The sequence below is a fragment of the Prinia subflava genome, chromosome 4 (assembly GCF_021018805.1).
Source record: "Prinia subflava isolate CZ2003 ecotype Zambia chromosome 4, Cam_Psub_1.2, whole genome shotgun sequence".
In the NCBI taxonomy this organism is placed as follows: domain Eukaryota; kingdom Metazoa; phylum Chordata; class Aves; order Passeriformes; family Cisticolidae; genus Prinia; species Prinia subflava.
In genome coordinates, this window is record NC_086250.1 from 29,217,711 (window position 1) to 29,239,076 (window position 21,366).

The 21,366-nt window shown below is 42.5% G+C and overlaps 1 protein-coding gene across 1 annotated transcript; it reads left to right on the forward strand.

The window, feature by feature from the left end:
• Window positions 1-1,750: 1,750 nt before the first annotated feature.
• UBE2N (ubiquitin conjugating enzyme E2 N) lies at window positions 1,751-21,074 on the forward strand. The gene is made up of 4 exons (XM_063396333.1): window positions 1,751-1,902; window positions 19,193-19,439; window positions 19,624-19,764; window positions 20,390-21,074. The coding sequence occupies exons 1-4, from the start codon at window positions 1,873-1,875 to the stop codon at window positions 20,428-20,430; spliced, it is 459 nt and encodes a 152-aa protein (XP_063252403.1). The 5' UTR covers window positions 1,751-1,872; the 3' UTR covers window positions 20,431-21,074.
• Window positions 21,075-21,366: the final 292 nt, after the last annotated feature.

The window sequence follows — 21,366 nt, forward strand, 5'->3', positions numbered from 1 at the left end:
TAACTGCTGTGGAGGCAGACCTTGGTGGAGTTGGGCTGCAGGAATCAATGCCTGTTTGAATGGGGACTCCAGGTGACAGTCTACAGTCAGTATTGTGGAGTAGCCAGTTTGGATGGCTTTTCCAGCCCAATCTGGGATCTCTGCAGCAGTCGATCTAGGAGCTAAAATGGCTTAGGGGAATAATCTAGATTAGATGTAGATGTGACAACAGAAATCAATGTTTTTGTTCACTGCCATTTCCTGATCAAGTGCACTTGAAAAGCCTTTCCATAAAAGAAGCCAGAAGGAGAGGTGTAATGGAAACTCCCAGGATGTGATAGACCATTTGTGCAACAAAAGCTGCCAAAACATAATAAGCCAAATTGACTAGCTGCAACTTCTGACTGAAGCGAGATTCCTGGTCTACAACACCTGAAAGGGGCCACTGAATACAACACTGATGAACATATATTTGAGCCAACTGTGCTTCACTCTGTTGTTGTATCTCGCAGACTTCCAAGAAACTGAGTGGCATCTTACTCCCACAGAGCCTACAGCCACCTTTTGGCCCATGTTTTATTCCTTTTATGCCAGTCGTTTAATGGACAGTATTCTGGGAGAACTGTAAAAGAGAGAAAAAAATTAAAAAGGGGGTGAAGGCAGAAACAAAGTAATAGAAGTAGTTCAACATGCACTGTAACAAAGTACATAATTTTCCAATTACTTTTGTCTTGAGGGTATGGCGCAGTGAAGATGCTTTGATATCTAAAAAACTGTTGGGAGTCATGGAGCCTTTCTCCTAGATTTGCCATTGCCAAGAACTTTACTTTCTACCAGAGTACACAGAAATTATGTCCTGTTTAAAACCAAGTCCTGTTTTAAACCAGGAGAAAACATTTGACAGGGAATCATATGTAAATAGGATTCTATTCCTGGCTGTGCTGCTGGCCTGCTGAGTAACCTATGGGAAGTTAGTTTATCTTTCTGTGCATTTATTTCCCATAAATAATGATGCACATTCTTAGATGTTACTATTACTATGCAGCTGTAGTAATGTCCTAGTATGTTTGTGCAATAATTATACTCCAGCATTTACAATATTCCTCTTTCTGCTGAAAAAGAAGGAGGTTCACTAAGCAGGTGTAATTAAGACAAACACCACAGAACCACAGAATTGACAGGGCTGGAAGATCCTATTTCCAACCTGCCTGCCCAGGCAGGGTCACCAAGAGCAGGCGACACGGGAACACGTCCGGGTGGGTTTTGAATGTCTCCAGAGAGGGAGACTGCACAGCCTCCCCGGGCAGCGTGCTCCAGTGCTCTGCCACCCGCAGTGTCAAGATGTTCTTCCTCACGTTGAGGTGGAACTTCTTGTGTTTTAGTTTATGGCCATTGATCTTTGTCCTGTTACTGGGCACCACTGAGAAGAGTCTGGCACTATTCTCTTGACACCCACCTTTGAAATATTTTTATGTATTGATGAGATCCCTTCTCGGTTTTTCTTCTCTAGACTAAACAGGCCCAGCTCCCTCGGTCTCTCCTCGTTAGAGATGTGCCAGACCCTTCATCACCTTGGTAGCCCTTTGCTAGCCTCTGTCAGTAGCTCTTTGTCTTTCATGTACTGATGTGCCAGGATATCTCCGAGACACGTTTAGGGACGCTCACAGAACCAAAAGCCAGGGCGGGGCAGAGTTTCGCGCCGCCAGCGCCCGGCGCCGCTAACGATGCCCTCGCCGGGCGCGTGCCGGGCGCGGCCCCGCGCCGCTCCCGCGATCCTACACTTCCCGGCGCCGCGCGCGCAGGGCGGCGCCACAGGAAGCGCGGCGCGGGTCTTTCCGGCCGTGCGCGCGCCCCGAGCGGAGGCGCGCCCCGAGCCTGCACCGACGAGACAAGATGGCCGGGCTGCCCCGCAGGATCATCAAGGTACGGCCGCACGCCCCGCGCGCCGCGCGCCGCTCCGCCCGGCCCCGCCGGGGCCGCCGGGCGCGCCGGGCCGGGGTCCCGTGCCGCGGGCAGTGCTGCGCCGCGCCGGGCGCCGCTTCCGGTGCCCGGGAGCAGGGCCGCGCCGGGGCAGGGCCGCCTCCCCGGCCTCCTCCCGCCCCTCCCGGCCGAGGGGCGCCTCGCTGCCGCCCCGCCCGCGCCCCCGCCGCTTCCCGCCGCCGCCGCGGGGCCCCCCGCGCGCTGCGCCGGCGTGCGCGGGCGGCGGGAGCGGCCCGGCCCTCCTGGCGGGCGCGGGCCCGCGCCCATTGCGGGGACTGCCCGGGCGGCGGCGGCGCCCCAAGGCCCCCCCGGTGCTGCCGAGCTGTGGCATCTGCGCACCCTTCGGGGTCTGGAGCTCGACAGACAGCGGGCACACCCCCTCTTTGCCTTCTGCCGGCCGTGCGGCTCCTCAGCGGGGGCTTCCGCCAGGCCCTGCTTCGCGGCACGGCTCTCGGCGTGCTTGGGCCGGGGGAGGGCGGCGGTGGCGCCGTGCTCGGTTCCTCCTGTATGGGGACGGACAAGGCACAGCGAGCAGCTAAACCCGGGCTACGGCTGTGTGTGCGTCGGGACACTGGCACCGCTGGTACGCGCTGGGACAGCCTGGTTACTGCTATGTTTGCTCGGAGCTGTCGTGCTGGCGGTTCGGTGTCATGTTTCGGCTTTGATTTGCCGAGCTTTGCAAGGGCTCTTAACTTTGGGGTACTTTCAGCAGATCTTCGGAATTCAGTTCCAGCTTAAGATTTGAGTAATTTGGAGTCACTTACTGGAGGTACAGAGGTAGCTGTATTGCAAGCTATCAAAACATAGCTCGGTCCTGTAGCTCACGTGGTTGTTCTGCTGCGCTGCTGTCTCCCACTCGATTTGTAATGGTGTGAATTGCAGGCCTGGAATGGGTAATCATTCCCTTTACAAAGGCATTAAGTGATTCCAGTAAGGTTTGTTAGCCCTCGGAGGAAATGACTGCATCCTCATAGCTTGTTACAGTGAGTGGATGTTCATTTATAACACTGTAAAGCTCTCTCGGTTGGTAACCATTGTAAATAAATGAATTTAGAAAGTGTTAAATAGTGAATGAAAAGTACATCTATTTTGTCTAAGAAGTGAAGTTGTCAAGTAGGTGATAGAGATGACGAGGCAAAAAAGGCAGGAGTAGTGTTTATCTTCTGTGAAACAGAACTAAACTACGGTTAGTGCTCTGAATTGTAAGCAGTAAAAATAAAGAAGACTAATCTTACAGATTTTGACACCTATCCAGCTGCCTGAGTGCACAGCATGCTAATCTGAATGTATTTCAGGTGTGATAGGAAGCAGTGATTCATAGTACAGTGGAACTGGTATTTATCACAGAGTTGCAGTAAGAGCTCAGTCATGAGGCTGGTGTCTGCGGTAAATTTTCATTGCTTCTAACAGTTCCCCGGAATACAACCAAGAAAAGCACCCGCTTATGCTAGTGCATAAATTTTGTTCTCAGTGCTTTTGTTTTCTTTGTGCTTTTCTAGAAAAAAATGCTGGCACAATTTACACAACTCACTTTGAAGATGTGTGCTGATGTGGGACTGTTTCTTTTCCTCCTGGAGAAGAAAGGTGGAGGACAAAAGAGAGACCCCAGATTTTCTATGAAGGATCCCCCTTAGACATAGGGTGGGTTGGGTATTTCCGTGTGTGCATTGTGAGTCGTCTGCAGCCAGTCTAGAGCTTTTAAATCTTGACTTGGTTGTGTTTGATGACCAACTCTTCAGCTCCTGTGCTGTGCATGCCTTAGGTTCCCACATGTGCCTATGATCTACGACTTGAATCTGACTAGTTAGTATGGCCTCAGAAATGCGCAAAGTCATATTTTGAAATATCACAGCTGCAGACCCAGAAATATGCCTGCTTAAGTCTTCAGGAGTGTTGAGTGAGAATTGTTTTGATCTTTCCTATCATGCCAATTTTGATTTTAGTGTTAAATTTCCTATTCTGGATGCCTTAGAGGGAGGGGAGGGAGTGAACTCAGTTGCTAGTGAGAATTTGAAAGATCAGGAAAGAAAATGGAAAGAGAGATAGGAAAGAGCTGAGTAATGGTAAACTAACTCCAGTAAAGAAAATTAAATCTTTATGTTATGCACAGTAATAAATTTTATGATAAATAAATGGCTTAGGTTACTTTTAGGAAAAGACCTTCTCCTTTTTCGCTATATGCACCCTTTGTGTTGTCATCCAGGAGAGACCATGGATGGCTGCTTGGGGCTAGGGGAGTGTATTTGGACTGTACTGAAGTCCTGAGGCTGGCTGGCACTCCAAATGCAGTTGGCATTCCCTGTCTTGAGCGACTGCTGGCAGATGGCCGGGCTTTCAGGTTGCCTTGCAGCCCTGTGCTCCCCAGCCTGCGTCTTTGCTAGGTGCAGGCTGTCATCCAGCCCAGGAGGAGAGCAGGAGCTTTCCTTGTCACTGCAAGAGCTCTGTTTGTTTCCAATACTTTCTTCAAATTTAACCAAAAGGTGACAGTATGGGTGTTGCAAAGAAGTTGTTGCAGAAGATACAGAGTTATTCCCAGTTTGCTGTCCTTAGATTACTTAGAAACAGACTTTCATAAAGCGTGTGTGGGAATGGTCTGTAAATTCGAAAGATGACTTGCTTTAGAATTATGACTGTTAACACATCACAAATGATGAGTAGAAGATATTGATGTAGTTTTGAATCTTTAAAGACATAATCAGAATTGGAAAACCTTGTATCTTGTGAATAGAGAAGAGGTATTTTTGTTTTCTTTGGTAGTTCAACATCAAGGTTCCTATGAGAATCATCTTGACAAATCTATTAACCTAAGATGATATTCAAACGTGTTATTGGCACATTTAGAGAGATGTGTGGTTTTGATGCAGTAAACTTTTTTCCAAAAAGTGACTATTTCCAGTATTAAAAGGTGAGCCTTTGCAACAGACAATAAATAAGCCCAGTGACTTTTGCTTTCAAGCACTTATCACATCAATCCTTTCCCATGTTGCAGTCACGTACCTCCAGTCGAGTAAGGAATTGAATTGCATCTGAATTTTTTTCTTGGCTGACATTCAATCCACCTCATTGCTGTGTCAAGTGCAGTCGAAGTATGTGAATGGCGTGGACAGTATTACCCCATATAATCTTTTAAAATGTGTTTTTTTCTGCTCTTTTCATTGCTGCAGTGATCTCATTCATGATTTGATGCACAGGTCTCTTCAGCTGACTGTTATTATTAGCACTTCTGTTACAATCACTGTAGCTGCTCCTATCATGAAGTAACCATCTGAAGCAGTAGCTGAGAATCCTTCAGATTTTTTTTTCTAATGAATTTATCAGTGTTAAATTACAGGGTTTGATTTCCTCCCCTGAATGATACTGTAGTGTTGTCTGAGATACGCATTCCTTGCTGTTTACTGTGTCAAGCTATTTCCATTATCTGCAGTGAACTCCTGGTTGCTATATTTTTTGAGACTCTGCAAACGCTTGGACTGCTCGCTACGAAATGCTGCTTCAAAATGTAGAATTTCTGGGAGGTTTTATGGAGATTCTCTTGGTGTGTGTGATGCTAGGCACTTAGAACATTCTATAGTAGAGGTCAGTGTAATCAGCTTTATACATTTGGGTTTTTTTAAAAATATAAATCAGGTATTTAACCTGTAACTAGAACTTTCTAGAAGTTCTTTAAAAGTTCTGCTGGCAGCCAACTTGAAGTTTCTCACTTTTTCTTGAAAGCTGTGGTTTTTTGAGGCATGGACTTCTATGTCCACATTAAAATTTAAGTCACTGCTACTTTTTGATTTCTCAGACATTTCTGACCACTTTATTTCCTGCATAAAAAAAGTTAAATAAAAAAGACTTGAGGTAAACCTAATACCTTTTTGTGGTGTTTTGTATTTCTTTGGATGGTGGTTAGGCACAGAAAACATTACTTCTGAAAAATGCCATTCCTTGACATTTGTGAGAGAATGTAATGTCTCTTTGCAGCTTGTATACCATTTGAATCTTGTGGATAACTTCAAATTTGGTAGAAGAGTGAAAATTTTGGGAATTTTCAGAAGTGTTTTTGTACTGTTCTTAAAACCATCTTCTCCCTGCTTGTCTCTCCCCCTCCCCCCTCCAAGTGTAGAAAGGTAGAAGGATAATAGAGGTGCTGTTTGCAATCGTCACTGAGTCTCCCTGCCAGGTGACGGATATAGCCGGGGCTGGCTGGGATAGTGGAGGGGTATCCAGGCAGGAACGGGAGGCCTGAAGCCTGGCAGGACAGCTGCGTTGTGCAGGGAGTGGAGGTGAGCTGAGAAGAAGGCTCAGGCCCAGAGGATAAAAAAAATTTCCAGTTAGGTCTAGTCAGGTTAACTTTTACAAAGAAAATGTGGAGACTTAATAACAGATCTTTAAGAGGACACTGGTAACTTTTCACAAAGAAGCTTTCAGTAGACCCTGTAGAATAAAAACTGAGGGAAACTCAAGCAAATAACCCAGATAGAGGCAATAACCCTGTTTGGGCTATCTTTTATAATACTTGAGCAACTTTGAGGCACAAACCTATAGTAAACAAATGGCCTTTTATTGCTATGCATGCAGTTGTTATATACTATACATGTCTGTTATGTTTATACGGCTTTCAGAGTGTCATCAAAATTTGTTTATGTAATAGTATAAAACAAAATCACATTTTTGTAGTTGCTTGTCACTGGTGGATTAATAGTGAGGAGCAAGTTGCAAATTTTGCTGTAGATGGTGTAGTAGGCTGACCCTAGCTGGACACTGCTATATCCCTCCCCTCCTCAGCTGAGCAGGGGAGGGAAAGTACAACCAAAGGATCCTGGGTCAAGAGAGTCACAGGGAGGCATCACTTGCCCATTACACTCATGGGCAGAACAGACTTGACTTGGGGAAATTAATGTAATTTATTACCTATCAAATCCTGGTAGGTTAATGAGAAATTAAATCTTAAAACACCTTCCCCCCCACCTCACCCTTCTTCCTGGGCTCAACTTCATTCCTGATTTTCCTCTCTCTCTTACCCATCTGTGGTGCAGGGGGTTATGTTCAGTGCTTCACACATTTTCACTGTTGCTTCTTCCTCCTTAGGGCCAGAACTCTATACTCTTCCCCTGCTCCAGCATGGAGTCCCTCCATGAACTTCTCCAACATGAGTCCTTTCCACAGGCTACACTCTTCACGAACTCCTCCACTGTGGGTCCTTTCCACAGGGTGCAGTCCTTGAGGAGCACACTGCTTCAGTGTGGGCCACAAGTTCACACCACATGGTCACATGTTGTGCCAGCTTGTGCTCCAACATGGGCTTCTCTCTCTGCAGGACCTGCCAGGAGCTTGCTCCACTGTAGGTTTCCCATGGGATCACAGTGTGTTTCCTGTGGGTGCATCCACGTGCTCCAGCACGGGGTCATCCATGGGGAGCAGGGGGACAGCCTGTGTCACCATGGTCTGCAGGGGAATCTGCCCCCACCCCTCCCTCCACTTCTGCGCTGACCTTGGTGTCTGCAGAGTTGTTGTTCTCACATAATCTCATTTCTTTGGCTGCTGCTGCTCAGGTTGTGGATTTTCCCCTTTCTTTAATATATTACCTTAGAGGTGCTACCACCATTGCTGATGGGCTCAGTCTTGGCCAGGCGCAGTCTGTCGTGGAGCTGGCTGCCAGTGGCTCTGTTGGACATAGGGGAGGTTCTGGCAGCTTCTCACTGCCAGAAGGCAGAAGGGGGCACCTCAGTGGGCCCCCCCACTACCAGAGCCTTGCCAGCAAACCCAGTAAAGATAGCATTGGACAGAAACTCACTATGAATTACTGTTTATATTAGCCACACTTTGATAGTTGACTCTATACCGTATATTAATGCAAGCCTCCAGTGCAAATGTGCTTCATCAGTACAACTGCAGGAATGGTTTACACTCAGCTTAGTGAATTCAGTTATGCCTTACAATAGCTGGAGATGCACCATGGAAAGCTCTATCTATGCTATCACATAGATAATCCTTTAGGAGTTTGCATAGGATCTCAGATTCACAGTTCCAAAATCCTGTAATCTGCTGTGGAAAATTCGAGAATGACGTCATTCTGGGGAGAGTGCTGCTGACCTTTAAATGCCCCTCTTCATGTTACTGCTTGGCTACAAGGTCTTCTTCCAAGAGTGGGTAGATTCTGGTCTGTTTTTTGGGTTTTTTTTTGTTTTGTTTTGTTTTGTTTTTCCCTTCTGGGAAGGCACTGTTGCTTGGAATACATTTGTCTTCATCTCATTGCAGGTGGTTTTGCAGTGGTTAAGATTATGTTGTGATGGCATTTGGAGAGCCAGAAGTGTGTGAGAGGATTGTGAGCAATCCAGAGTTCATTCACAGTGCTTCCTTAGCAGAGCTGTAGTATTAATTTGCTGGACAACTGTCCATATATTGAGTACTAGCTAATGTTTTCTAAATCTGCTGTACCTCTATTTTATTCTTTCTTTTTTTACAGCTGATGCCTTTGAAATTTTGACACTTTGAACATGTTTTCTTGCCTTTTTTTAGAAGGTGGTGTTGATACAGTTGAGGCTGGTGACGGGGTCTGGGAACCTGCAGGGTGGTAGAGGCATTAATGCACAAAAGCCACTAGCCCAGTAATGAGTCCAGGAAGCGGGGGCATGTGGAATGCTGACACTTGGGGATTATATGGCAAGGAAGAGAATTCATGTGGAGGCTGCCTTTTGTGAACCAAACTGTAGCCTCCTATTTATGATGTTTGACCCTTGCTTTACATTCTAATGGGCTTTGCTGCTAGTTCTTTTTTTTTATCCTGAAAGGTAATGTTGTTTTCAGAAGATTTTCTTCAGTGAAATTGCTTTACAGTGATGCAGTTTTAATGTAGACATTCTGAAATCTCTGAAAATATGACATCTGCTTAGGTAACCAATTTATTTTTAGTAATGCTGGTTACAACCTGTTCTTTAAATAGTTGTAGCTAATGAATTGATAGATCCTGGAAGAATTCGTGCCAAAATGTGATGTAATGTTATACTAAGTTTTGAATTAAGTCTTTGTAGTTTTCTGAGGCAGCTTTACTCCTATATGTAGAAGATAGCTTTGACTGGTAAGTTTCACTTTTCCCTACTGCCTCCCCCTCAAAAATCAAAGCAAAAACGTGCATGCTTTTGTACCTTCTTGTGTGCAATTTATCCCTCCTCGATGAAGGAGATCAGTGTGATCTTTCCCCTTATCGCAGTCAGACAGGAAAGAATTGTCATTTGGCAAGTAACTGTAACTTATCACCATTCCAATATGTGCTTTAACTAAAGCCTTAAGTTTCTATTTCATATCCCAGAATTAATCTGGACTATTGGATGTAGTTGAAAGGTAGTGACAGTGGTAACTGGCAAGGGTTACCTGTGGTCAGGATGAAAGTATGAAAGAAATGTATTCTTTGTGTAGTCTGAATTGAAATGCTGAAGCTGGTGATTGTACTTCTGTTTTTTGCAGAGAGCTGCAATGTAAGAAATAGATTTGTAGTTTTCACAGGTTGAACAGGGAATGAGGTGAAGAACTTACCCCCCCAGTGAAGTTAGCTTAACCAGAAGTTTGTGAAGTGATCAGTCTGGCTCATTCTTGTAGCAGCTTCCCAGTACCTAAAGTAGGCCTACGAAAGAGCTGGAGAAGGACTCTTTACAAGGGCGTATAGGAATAGGACAAGGGGAGTGGATGCAAACTGAAAGAGGGCAGGTTTACATTAGATGTGAGGAAGAAATTCTTTACTGTGAGGGTGGTGAGGCTCTGGAACAGGTTCCCAGTGAAGTTGTGGGTGCTCCATCCCTGGTAGTGTTTCAGATTGGGCTGAATGTGTCTCTGAGCAAGTGGGAGGTGTCCCTGCCCATGGCAGAGGAGTTGGACTGGGTGATCTTTAAGGTCTTTTCCAGCCCAGGCTATGGTTCTATGATTCTGATTCAGGTTGAACAGCCTTAGTGTATGAACAGATTCAGCTTGGACTGTGCTGGCACAAAAGTTTTTGTGCCACTGAGGTGAACCTAGACTGAGGAACTGATTTGGCTCAGAACTCTACAGTAAAGGTTATTCTTAAGCAGAATCAGTTCTGTGATCTTATCTGTGATTTGACTTTGCAAACACTTGGGTTGATGAGGGGAGTACGTGGAAGGATGACTGTCCAAGTTAGCACTGCTGCTGTGAAGTTAGAGCTTCCCATTCAGGCAAACTTGCATTTTGTGAGGAAAGGAAATGGTGCAGGTAGTTACAGTTGAGAGTGAAGTTAATCAAGAAGGACTGAGAGCTGAAATGGTGGGTAGAAAAGCAATTTGACTTAATTGTAAACTCAACAGCCAATGAAGAATAAAACAAAGGACTTCCACTCTCAATGATGAAAAATTAGTGGAACTCAGGTGTAATTAAAAAAAATCGCTTTGATTTTTGCTACTGGTAGTGTCTCTTCATCTGTTTTAGAAATCTTACTGGAGGATTTGGCAGCAAATGTCTGATCTCCCTTAAGAAGCAAATACTGAAATGACTGATGAGCAATCAGTTACACTGAAAGATCTCTCTTTTTCCTCATCACATTTTCTCCCACATAAATTGTTATGTGTGGTACTCTGCAAGTGATAAGTGTTATCATTTCAGCTGTAGCAGGAAATGGAGCTAGTAGTTTTAATTTTAAGTCTGTCATCTCTTTCTCAAAATTCTTAATTTTCAGGATCATCTATGGAGTCTGAAACTGTTTACTGCATTCTCTCTAAAAGTAGTTCTGGCTACCACAGCTCAAACACAGATTAAAAGGTACTGTGTGATTTATGATGAGGTGGGCTGACCTTAGGCAGATGCTCACCAGCCGCACTCTCTCCCCACCTCAACCAGGCAGGGGGACATAAGATAGACATCCACGTAAGATAGAATTGGATGGTGAGAAACAAAAGACAATTAAAAGCAGCACCTTTGTCACCCTTTTCCAATACTCAGCTTCAGTCCTGCAATCCTTATTCCCCAACTCCCCTGTCCCTGGTGGATGCAAGGGGATAGGGATTTATGTTCAGTCCACAACAACCTGTCACTGCTGTTCCTTCCTCCTCACACTTGTCCTGTGCTCCAGAGTGGTATGCTCTATGGGTGCAGTGTGGGTACATGCTCCACTGTGGTTCTTCATAGGCTACAGAGAGTCTTTGCACCAGTGCCTGGAGTTTCTCCTTACTGTCCTTCTCTGACCCTAGTGTTCACACTAGTTTTGCTCACAAACTTTACTTTTTTTTTTACCCCTTGCCCTTCTCTCTGTGTGGAGTTATTTTCTATCCTTTCTTAAATACATTTTTCCAGGTGTGCCACCAGCCTAGCCAGTGGGCTCACCTGTGTCCTGTGGCATGTTTTAGGAGCTGGCTGTGTCTGGTGAGGTACGGCTCCTTGCCTCTCCCCACAGAGGTCACCCCTGGAGCCTCTCTGCTGCCAGCAACTTGACACACACACCCTGTATGTGTGCTCAGTTGGTAATGCATTAAATTAAATTAGATCATACCAAATACAAAAAAAAGTGGGGTAAGTTGGTGTGGATTTCTTTCAATTGGGTTATCTTTTTCATTTTACAAGTAACGCTTCTTTTTGGCCATTTTGGGACTATTCCTACAGTATTGCATTGCATCCTATTGTTCCTTTTATAAATGGCCAGAGTTACCAAAAAGTGTTTTATTGCTGGATGTTTGGAGACCATTGCTTGTAGCACCTGTGGAAAAAACTTGTCAAGGGATGTGCAGATTTTTTTCATTTGTATTCGTGGAAGATGCTTTTATCCACAGCTGGTGCCAACTGTTCCATGGTTTCTATTGGAAGTTACTGTCCTCTGCTGGATGGCAGCAGAGTTTTTATGTTGTCAATCAGAATTTTTCACATTAAGGATCTCGTTAAGAAGATCTAGCTCACTTTTCCTGAGCTGCATTGAGCATGCTGACAGGGTGTGCTTTCTCAGTGGATTTGCAGAATGGTGATTTCTGGCAAGGTGGCAGCAATAAACACTCATACTTGAGCTGCAAGTCCTCTTGTAGATGAAGTCCACGTGTATCATCTGTCTTCCTGGATCTGTTCAGAATAAAGCTAGGGTTAATTGAACCTAGAAGTAAGGGTAGATACTGCCCTCACTTTCTCACTGTCTGATGTAGATTAGAAAGGACTTGTACCTTGCCGTGGCCTGACAAAGAGGTACGAGTGTAACCTCTGTGTTAGTAGATGATACTGAAGGAAAATTGCTTGACTACTGCTTAGTGAATTGAGCTGGTAAGTGTGCTACTGAAAATATGAGGAAAGAATCATTACCCTGAGACTTTGTATAAAGATGGGGTACTGTGCCATTTTAAATATTTAACAGCTTTAAGACCTGCAGTGTTTGCTCTTTGTGTAAGAGGCCATTATTAATGTTTTGTGTTTTGAAGTTTCAGAATAATTCTATCACATATGTCAGCCTCTGAATGATATTTTCTCTCTTTTTAAGGTACTAGCATGAAGTTGCTAGCCATAAGGATGCTCTTCTGTAGTCTTAGTGCTATAAAAGGTTCTTAGGTATCTGCTTATAACAAGTAAGATATGCAGAGTCTTTGGTGTTTTAAGACTTTTATAGATGAATGAAGACTTTTAATTCACTAGTTTACCATCTGTTACTGAACTTAGCTGAGTTGGTAGTTAATCTTTTTTGGAGTGAGGAGGAAGGTTCTGCATTTCCTTTTTAGGCTGGTTACAGAATAGTAACCAATCTGTTACCCTGGTATCCTGCTGTAATTAACACTGCAGTCCCAACTCTTAAAACCAGCCCTTTCACCAAAAGGAATCTCTCCCATCTTTCTGAGGCCATGTGTTTGCCCCCTGCTTTTTGTTGGCACAGCTGTTTGCATGGAACATGTGGTGCACTGCATCAGGGACTCTTCTCTCTTGCATGACTTTCCCTTTTCTTTTTGTTTAAGTTTTGTTTAGTTTCTTTCCTCCCAGATTGACTGCTTGCTATGTTAGACCTTGAGGTCGAGAGACAGCTATATAGGCAAAAGTGAAAGTGCATGATAGCTGACCTGGAAAGGCAGAACAAATTTGGTTTTTTCTTTCCCTTTCCGCAGTGGCTGATCATTTATCACCTTACAACATTCAGACCCTGTAAGGTGGTGTGATTTCTACAAGCCACCTTTGTTCTAATGGATTTTACAAAGTTCACTAGGTGATTTCACAGCTGGTATTAAAGGACATTGTGGACCAGAACACCATTCTGTAAAGCAGCGTGTTCCTTCAATTGTAACACTCACTGAGACCACAGTATTTAATTAGCGGATTAATAAGCAGCATGTTTTATTTATTAAAGTAATCTGCATAGCAGTAATATTGAATGTGAAATAAAACTGAGGTGTCAGGAAAATGAAATGCAGGTAGCTGAATTACTAAACAAAGCAAATTTGTCTGGAGATATGGAGCTTGGATTTCTTCTTTGAGGAAGTTTGTGCTGACTTCACAAGCAAGCTTCTCTTAAATTCTAGTGGCCTTCACACAGTAGCTTTAAAGTTCACATATTTTATAGGTGCTTGATGTTGATTTGTTCCTGTTTTAGCCATATCGCTTGGCAGGCAGTGTAAAATTTGTGGTGTTTAACTATTGCCATAGCACAGGGAACAGAATTGCACTATTTTTCCAAGCAAAGAATAGTTCTCCTTTCTGAAAAGTAAGGTAGAAGCTTTTAAAATTGTTTAATTCCATGCCAGAATTTCTTCCCTCAGTATTGTAGTGGTCTGGGTCAGACAGAGAAGCTTTACAGTTCAGCTGCAGTGGCTCTGCTGGGTAAGAAATAACGTTTGGGGTTTTTTGCAAGTACTTGCATAGGTGAGTCTTCTGATTGCGGTAATTGCCACTTCTGTATTTTGGCACTACCTGTTTGTAGTTATTTGTTTGGTCCTGCTGTAGTCTGTTGACAGCAGGCAAAACTTCCGAAGTAGCTTTTTGTTTTTCAGAAGGGGAGCACACATCTTTTTTTAGTTGTTTTTACTGAGGCCTTGGCAGCTTGAGGCTTCTGTAAACACTTCTGCAAGACTGAAAGCGATTGAAATGGTATATTTCTGATGGATTCCTCCTTTGTATGCTTGCTCATACCTCCATGTTCATTAGCAGTTGATTTTCCTGTATATATGTATGGAAGCGTCTTCTAGGCTGTTCAGTTTACTTCCTTAAAGAAGTTCTCTGTCTTACTTGGTGTGTGAACAAGAAGACTCCTGGTGGTTATGTCTGCTTTTCAGTAACATTTTTTCCCCTTTGACTGAAAGCAGAATAACCAAGCAAAAGCTCAAAGAATGAATTAAACCCACTCTCCTGTGGATCCCTCTGTCCTCATTGTGTGGCTTCTCTTAGTCTTGGCAACCTCAAAAGCCCTCACCTCTGCCTCCTGCTCTGCTGGTCTCTTCTAAAGATCACTATGCTCCCTCTTCCCGAGGCTTCCTATCCTCATATGTTACTATAAAAACAGGTTGAGGGTTTCTTCCCCCTCAGGTACAATTAGTTTTCAATTTAATGTCTTCATAGAATAGCTATGCGGAATGTCAGCTATACCATCTGTCCCATCAGTATCATCTGTCACTCTGCTTCAGGCCACCTGTGTTAATAAGGAGAGCTTTGCTTTTGCTTGTCAAAACACCTTCAACACTTCTGTGTTTTCTAACCACTTAATTAAAAGTAAAAAAGGGGAGGCATAAAAAGGGGGGAGGCTTAACCAGTTGTGATTGACAGATATGTTTTTTTTCAAGTGTGGACTGATATGTATCTTCTTTTTGGGTTTATTAATTTATTTTAGTCATTACTTGAAATTGGAGAAAGTGGAATAAATGCAGGAGTGAGAAGAAATCTCAATCTAAAAACATTGCAGAGTATGACAAATAGAAACAATTGCCTGTGGCAGCATGGGAAACGTCATTAAAAGCTCTAGAGCTTTCAAAATATGTGCTGAAATGTCTTCTGTGAAACTTCAGTATGCTAGGGGAGAGCTAATAAAAGCCACTACATAGTACTGTTCTGGAAAACACTTACTTGACTGGAGTTTGTATTCTTGTTGAAGACAAAATTAAGTGTTCTGTTATAAAAACATTTATTGTGGGCAGCATAACTGCAAAATCCAGTTTTCTCTGAATTTATTCTTTTTCCTTTTTAGCAAGTGTATATATGGGTGTTCCAGCTCTTTTTATCCCTATTGTCAGGGATTTTTTGCTGGGCAAGGATGGTATATACTTGGTTGGAATGAACGGGCCAAACAGCAGTAGTGGTATTGGAGCTGTTCATGACTTTCTCTCCAGCAGCACTGAGCTTGGCCAGCCTTATTCACTGACAGCTTACAATACATAAAGAACAGCTGAAATTGGACAAAGGCACTTTAAAGGCACTTTTGGGGGAAAAGGGGGGACTAACAGAGTGCATAAAACTGACTTCCTCAGTTAAAAGTGTAAGAAAGACTGCCAAAAAAGACATTGGAAGTCAAGTATTGCATGTGTTCAATCATCCTGATTAGTTAAAAAAGGTGATAGGTTAAAAGTTTATTTAAAAGAAATTAAACATCCAATGATTTATTTAAACATGTTTGAGAGACTTACTTTCGTTGGGTAGCCATGCTCTGGGAATTAGAGAATGAGATCAACGTGTAGCTCAACATTTCGGTATTTTGTCCACATCTCATCATTCTCTGGTGGGTGATGTACAGGGTGGCGGGTGGTTATTTTTTGCAGTGGTCTTTTGTGTTTGTTGATGTTTGTTGTTTTGATTTTTTAAAATTGGTAATGTACACTTAAAAGAATTAAAATCTAAACAGGTCAGCTTCCTGACCAGGCGCATAGCATTGCCTGAATAGTCACAATTTTTTCTCTCAAATATGAATTATTTTTGTAAGTTTTATGGCAAATTAAATTTATTTCAGTATCAGCATGTCTGCAACTGTCCATCTTACTCTAAAATGTGGAAATCAAGTTCCTGTAATCACTTTAGAATTGGGCCTAGTTGTATGTTTTGGCATTTTATTTTACAGTGTAACTTTTTGATTAATTTCTCCTTTTCTGTTCCTTTTCCATGGTGTTCCCCCAAATAGATTTAAGATATTATTGTTAATGTCTTCATAATTGCAGGACAAAGCCTTATTTACTGTCAGAATTTAGGAGGTGTTGATGTATTTAAGTACAAACATTGTACATTCTCTCAATAAATGGCATCTTTGCTGTGTTTCTCGCAGTCTAACAAGCCTGTCTGTGTTACACAGTTCTAAAAGGATGTGTTTTCTGAAGTTTTGGCACCAAGGCAGTGATATGTGTTCACGAGATCGTGACCTTTCATACTGGATGTATTGGAGGAGTTTAGCCTGGTGCTTGCTCGCTGCTGCGCCAGAGCCTGGCAGGTGTGAAAGATGAGTGTCACCCAGTTCCCTCACAGGTAGTCACCCTCATTTGTGTTTGAAAACAGCTTCAGTTACACTGATAGTGCCGGAGCTCTGTGTGCAGTGCAGGAGGCAAGGTCTGCTTGCTTAAAGGAATTTTCATCTAATATTAATGTTCCCCACGGGGCCCCTATGGGCTCGGAGTAGGCTTAGTGCTCGTGTGGCTGTACGCAGTATGAGCGCTTTTCTTCGCACTCCCTTTTTCTGGGGTGTTTGTAGCAAGATAGCCACACACAGAACGTGGAGGCACGAAGGACTTTCTGAGCGGGGTGACATGCTCACAATGACACAGCCCCTTAGGTACTGTGGGGTGCCTGCATTGAAGGAGTTGTTTTTCACGTGTATGGGCTCTCCTGTTGTTTACTGACAAATGGTTTTTAGTGGCAGAACGTGCAGCTTGCAGCCAGGCATTGCTTCCTCGGATATGCTGGCAGGTAGAAGTGCTGATGCTGCTGCAGGAACTGCTGATTCTGGGTTATTTTAACCCAGGATTGGATGCCCAGTGTAGTTACAGTCAGCATACTGGCATAACTAGGGAGGTAGTCTGGGGTGACAGAGGGGGAGCTGGGGACTGCTGAGATCAGCCCAGCTATTAAAATGTGTTATCCTTAATATTAAAAAAAAATAATAGTAAAAAAGGTTTTTGAGCATGCCCATCAGAAACAAAGCCTTACAAGCTTACAAGCACATCTCTGGCAAGTGAAGAAGTTTAGAAATGGGTCTTTTCCATAAGTTCCTTATTTTTAAGTTTTCAGTTGGCTCACATTAGCTAATATTTAGCATAAGACACTTTCCTCTGCCAGAACTGTTGAACACTATATGGTCCTTCACAGGCAGAAACCCAAATTGTCCCATTTACCTGGGGCAGCACTCGTACTGACAGCTTGCTGAAAGAAACTGAGAATGATTTACGCACTTAAAGGGATAATCTGTAGTTTCTTACTGACTTTCCATACGACTGAATGTAAACTATTAGAATTTGTTATAATTGCTTTTCTACACAATTAGTGTACAAGTAAATAGCCAGCAGAATACAAATGACTGAATTGTAAAATTATGTGTATAATTTAAAGTATACTCACAGAAGTAAACGTAGACAGCTCTAAGAAGCTTAGATTGCCTTCTAGTGAGGTCTGTAAGTGGCATCTAATGTCTGTGCAGATAAGTAGACAATATATAGCTGCACACCAGATATATTATGTAGTAGTATAGATATAGTAGCACACCAGATATATTTAGTTTAAGGTTTGCATATGTACATAGTAATAAATTCTGTGTTATGATTTGTAGGACCTTGACAGTTCAGAGATGAGAGATGGAATTTTGGAATGAATTACTGTGACTTTGCTTCTTTATGTATTGATTAGTTTCTGTAAAATGAGGTGTTATTTCACTGTATCAAGACAGCCATGTCACTTAAATGCTGTGTACATTTACTTCTGCAAGAGTAATGTAATAGTGCCATTATGTTTGAAGAATTGTTTTTGCTAAGTAGAGGTAATCTGTCTGTTTTGTGCTTGTATTAAAGAGAGACTTACTGTGTTGGAGAGAGGCTGACTGCAATGGTGTGTACTGACAGGACAAGGAGAAATGGCTCCAAACTGAGAGTAGGTTTAGATATGATGTTAGGAGGAAATTCTTTACTGTGGGGGTGGTGAGGCAGTGGAACAGGTTGTGCAGAGAAATTGTGGATGCTCCATCCCTGGAAGTGCTGTTGTAGATATATGGAATAAATATGCTATAAAAGTGAAGTAGTAAATTAATGTTATACCTACAAGTTAACATCTTCTGTCCGTAGAAACAGAATAATTTTTCTTTGTGAAAGTCAACACAGAAAGGTGGTGAAAAAATTAACCGTACACAGTAAAAGCAAGCTTAGAAGGAAGAGGAAATGCGACTAAAATTGTGTGAGGAAATGAGGCTTTAGCAGGACTTTTTGTCCTTGCCTAATGTCCTTTTGCCTATTTTGGCCTTGAGATCTTTTTTATAAGAACCCGAATGGTGCCCACAAGGCTTGTGAAGACAGTCAGCAGAGGAAAGGCAAGATGTACAGGACTTGGTCTGTCTGCTTAGTGCATTTGCAGCATGGGCAGCTCTTAGCTGTGGTCACAGCTTGGTGCCTGAGGCAGGATGGGCAGAAGAATGGAGCAGCAAAGAAACCAGGTCACTGCTAGAGACTGGCCTTCCCTAATTTTGCTGCTTGCAGAACATCTTGACTGTCTCCTACTGTCTGTTAGGGTGACTTTAAACATGGTTATATGTAGGCTGAAAGTGCTCACACCAAAGCTATTTACGCATATGTATGTCTAAATATATAAAACACCTTTAGGGTTGCAGCAGAGTAGCACTTTAAATTCTTTGAAGTTGGATCTGATTCCAGTACAAATGTTCAGCTTAATAAACCAGTCCACTCTTGTTAAGAGTAAACCTTGAACACTTTCTGTGGGTGATTAATCCCTTTGGCTTTTCACTTCTGGGAGTTTCTATTTAAGGTAGAATGGGAAATGCTTTTGGTGTTTTCACTGTGGTATTCTTTAAAGTGTTTTTAAGTATATTGAGAAAAACACAGCAGCTTGCCAATAGTTCAATCAAAAGTTAAGAAAATGGAGGACAGCTGAGTTATCTATTAGTGTGTGTTACAGAAGCACACAACAGGTGAGGATCTGAGATGGGTACCAGTGTATCACAGCCTCATCTTCTTTCTGCAGATGTTCTTTGACTTTTGGGTATTTAACAGTTTCTGTGAATATAGGCTGAATGAATGCTTGTTGCTTTTAAAATGGTTTGTACAGGCCATGTTTATTTTAAAATGGTTTATTTGTTTCATTACCTCCCTTTCTTCAGGAAACCCAGCGCTTGCTGGCGGAGCCAGTCCCTGGGATAAAAGCGGAGCCGGATGAAAGCAACGCACGCTATTTTCATGTGGTCATTGCAGGTCCACAGGATTCCCCCTTTGAGGGTGGGACATTTAAACTTGAACTATTCCTTCCAGAAGAATATCCAATGGCAGCTCCTAAAGTACGTTTCATGACCAAAATTTACCATCCTAATGTAGACAAGCTGGGAAGAATATGTTTAGATATTTTGAAAGGTAAGTGTTACTGTGTTTTCTTTCTTCTTATCATATTAAGTACCGATGCTTATTTGTAAGCTGACCCTAAAGAGTTTTCATGTGTTCAGAAAATATCTTGCTTCTTCTTTAATCTGGAAAAACTTGCTGTTTCTGTAGATTGTGGTGAATATGGTGTTTCATAGTGCTATAAATGTTTCTTCAGATAAATGGTCCCCAGCTTTGCAGATTCGTACAGTTCTGCTATCAATCCAGGCTTTGTTAAGTGCTCCCAATCCAGACGATCCACTAGCAAATGATGTAGCTGAGCAATGGAAGACCAATGAAGCGCAAGCCATAGAAACAGGTGATGTATCTTCTAATTTTTTTTTCTAGTTTTAGGAATAGCTTATTACTCACTGGCTGGGGTATGTAAATCCTGACCTCTAGTTTTATGTCTGCAACTTGGAGAAACAAAAAATTACTACATACAGTCATAGTCCAGCTGCCCTGAATGTGCCTGCAGTGGTCTATTTTTAAGTCTGTGAGGCTTGATAGAAGAAGCAGCTCTCTTGATCTGTTTTATCTTGAATTTTGATGGTCCTAGTTTGTTAGTCTGTCTAATTTGGAGTTCTGGTAAAATGAAAGAGCATTCTAGTGCTTGTTCTCTACAGCTTAAGGAACAGAGTAACAGGTTCCAGAAAGTACATCTCTCTGATCTGGCTGCATCTATTGCAGGCTGCAGTGGAATGGAAGAGTTACTGAGTTATGCCTCTTCACTTTTGGATCCACTGCTGGCACTCTGTTTCTATAATATACAAAAGTTGACAGCTGCTAGAATTCAAAATAGCACTTAAAAATCTCAGAACTGATACATTTTGTGTGCTTGCAGCAGTTATCTAAAAGAGATATTTAAGAATATGAATTTAAAATTACTTTAATCAAGCCTGAAAACTACATCTTTTCTTAAATATATTTCTTTTTCTTTACAGCCAGAGCATGGACTAGGCTATATGCCATGAATAATATTTAAATGCGCTTTGAACATCAAGTGTGCATCACCTCTCCTGTTCTGCCAAGACCTCTTCCTTTTTTTGTTTGCATTTAATGGACACAGTCTTAGAAACATTACAGAATAAAAGCCCAGACATCTTCAGTCCTTTGGTGATTAAATGCACATTAGCAAATCTGTGTCTTGTCCTAATTCACTATTGTACCGCATGAGCAGAGGCTAGAAGTATCATCTGGATTGTTGTGAAATTGTTTGAAAGCAGCAGCACATCTCTGCTTTTAATCATTTTTCCCGTCATGGTTTAAGTATAAGCACTGTGAATGAAGGTAGGCAGGGTTAGCTGCGGGGCTTTTTGTTTTAATTTTGTGGGCTCCTCCTCCCTTTTTATGGTGATGCTAATTGCATTGGTAAAAGCAGCTAACCAGTTAAACTTTAGAATATACCCTCTAGCCCAGTCTAACTTAGACGCTGTAGATGGACAAGCTTCATTGTTTGAACAAAAAATGGGAACATTAAACATCCATCACCTTCACTAATACTATAGTGATTCTGCTGTCAAGTGTAGAAAAATCCCTCCAAGAAAAAGCTTGTGACCATTTTGTATGGCTTGTCTGGAAAATCTCCTGTAAATCTTATGTTTTAGTAAAATATTTTTTGTTATTCTACTTTGCCTTTGTATAGTTTATTTTGCTGTGTTTTCATTTCTCTGTGACAATCGTATTTAAAAAAATTGAGTCCAGAATTGACAATTTTTCTTCACCAGTCTGACAGCTATAACAGTAAAAAGGGGGAATTCACATGTGTTTTTTGGGGGTTTTTTGTTTTTCTTCTTCTGTGTCCTGACTTTTTTTTATTAGTTTGTGTTATGTGGGCAACCTTATCTGGCCAATTTAATATGAAATTGCATTTGGAGTGACTTTTAGAAACAAGTCTCTGATGCAACAATTGTAACCTTAA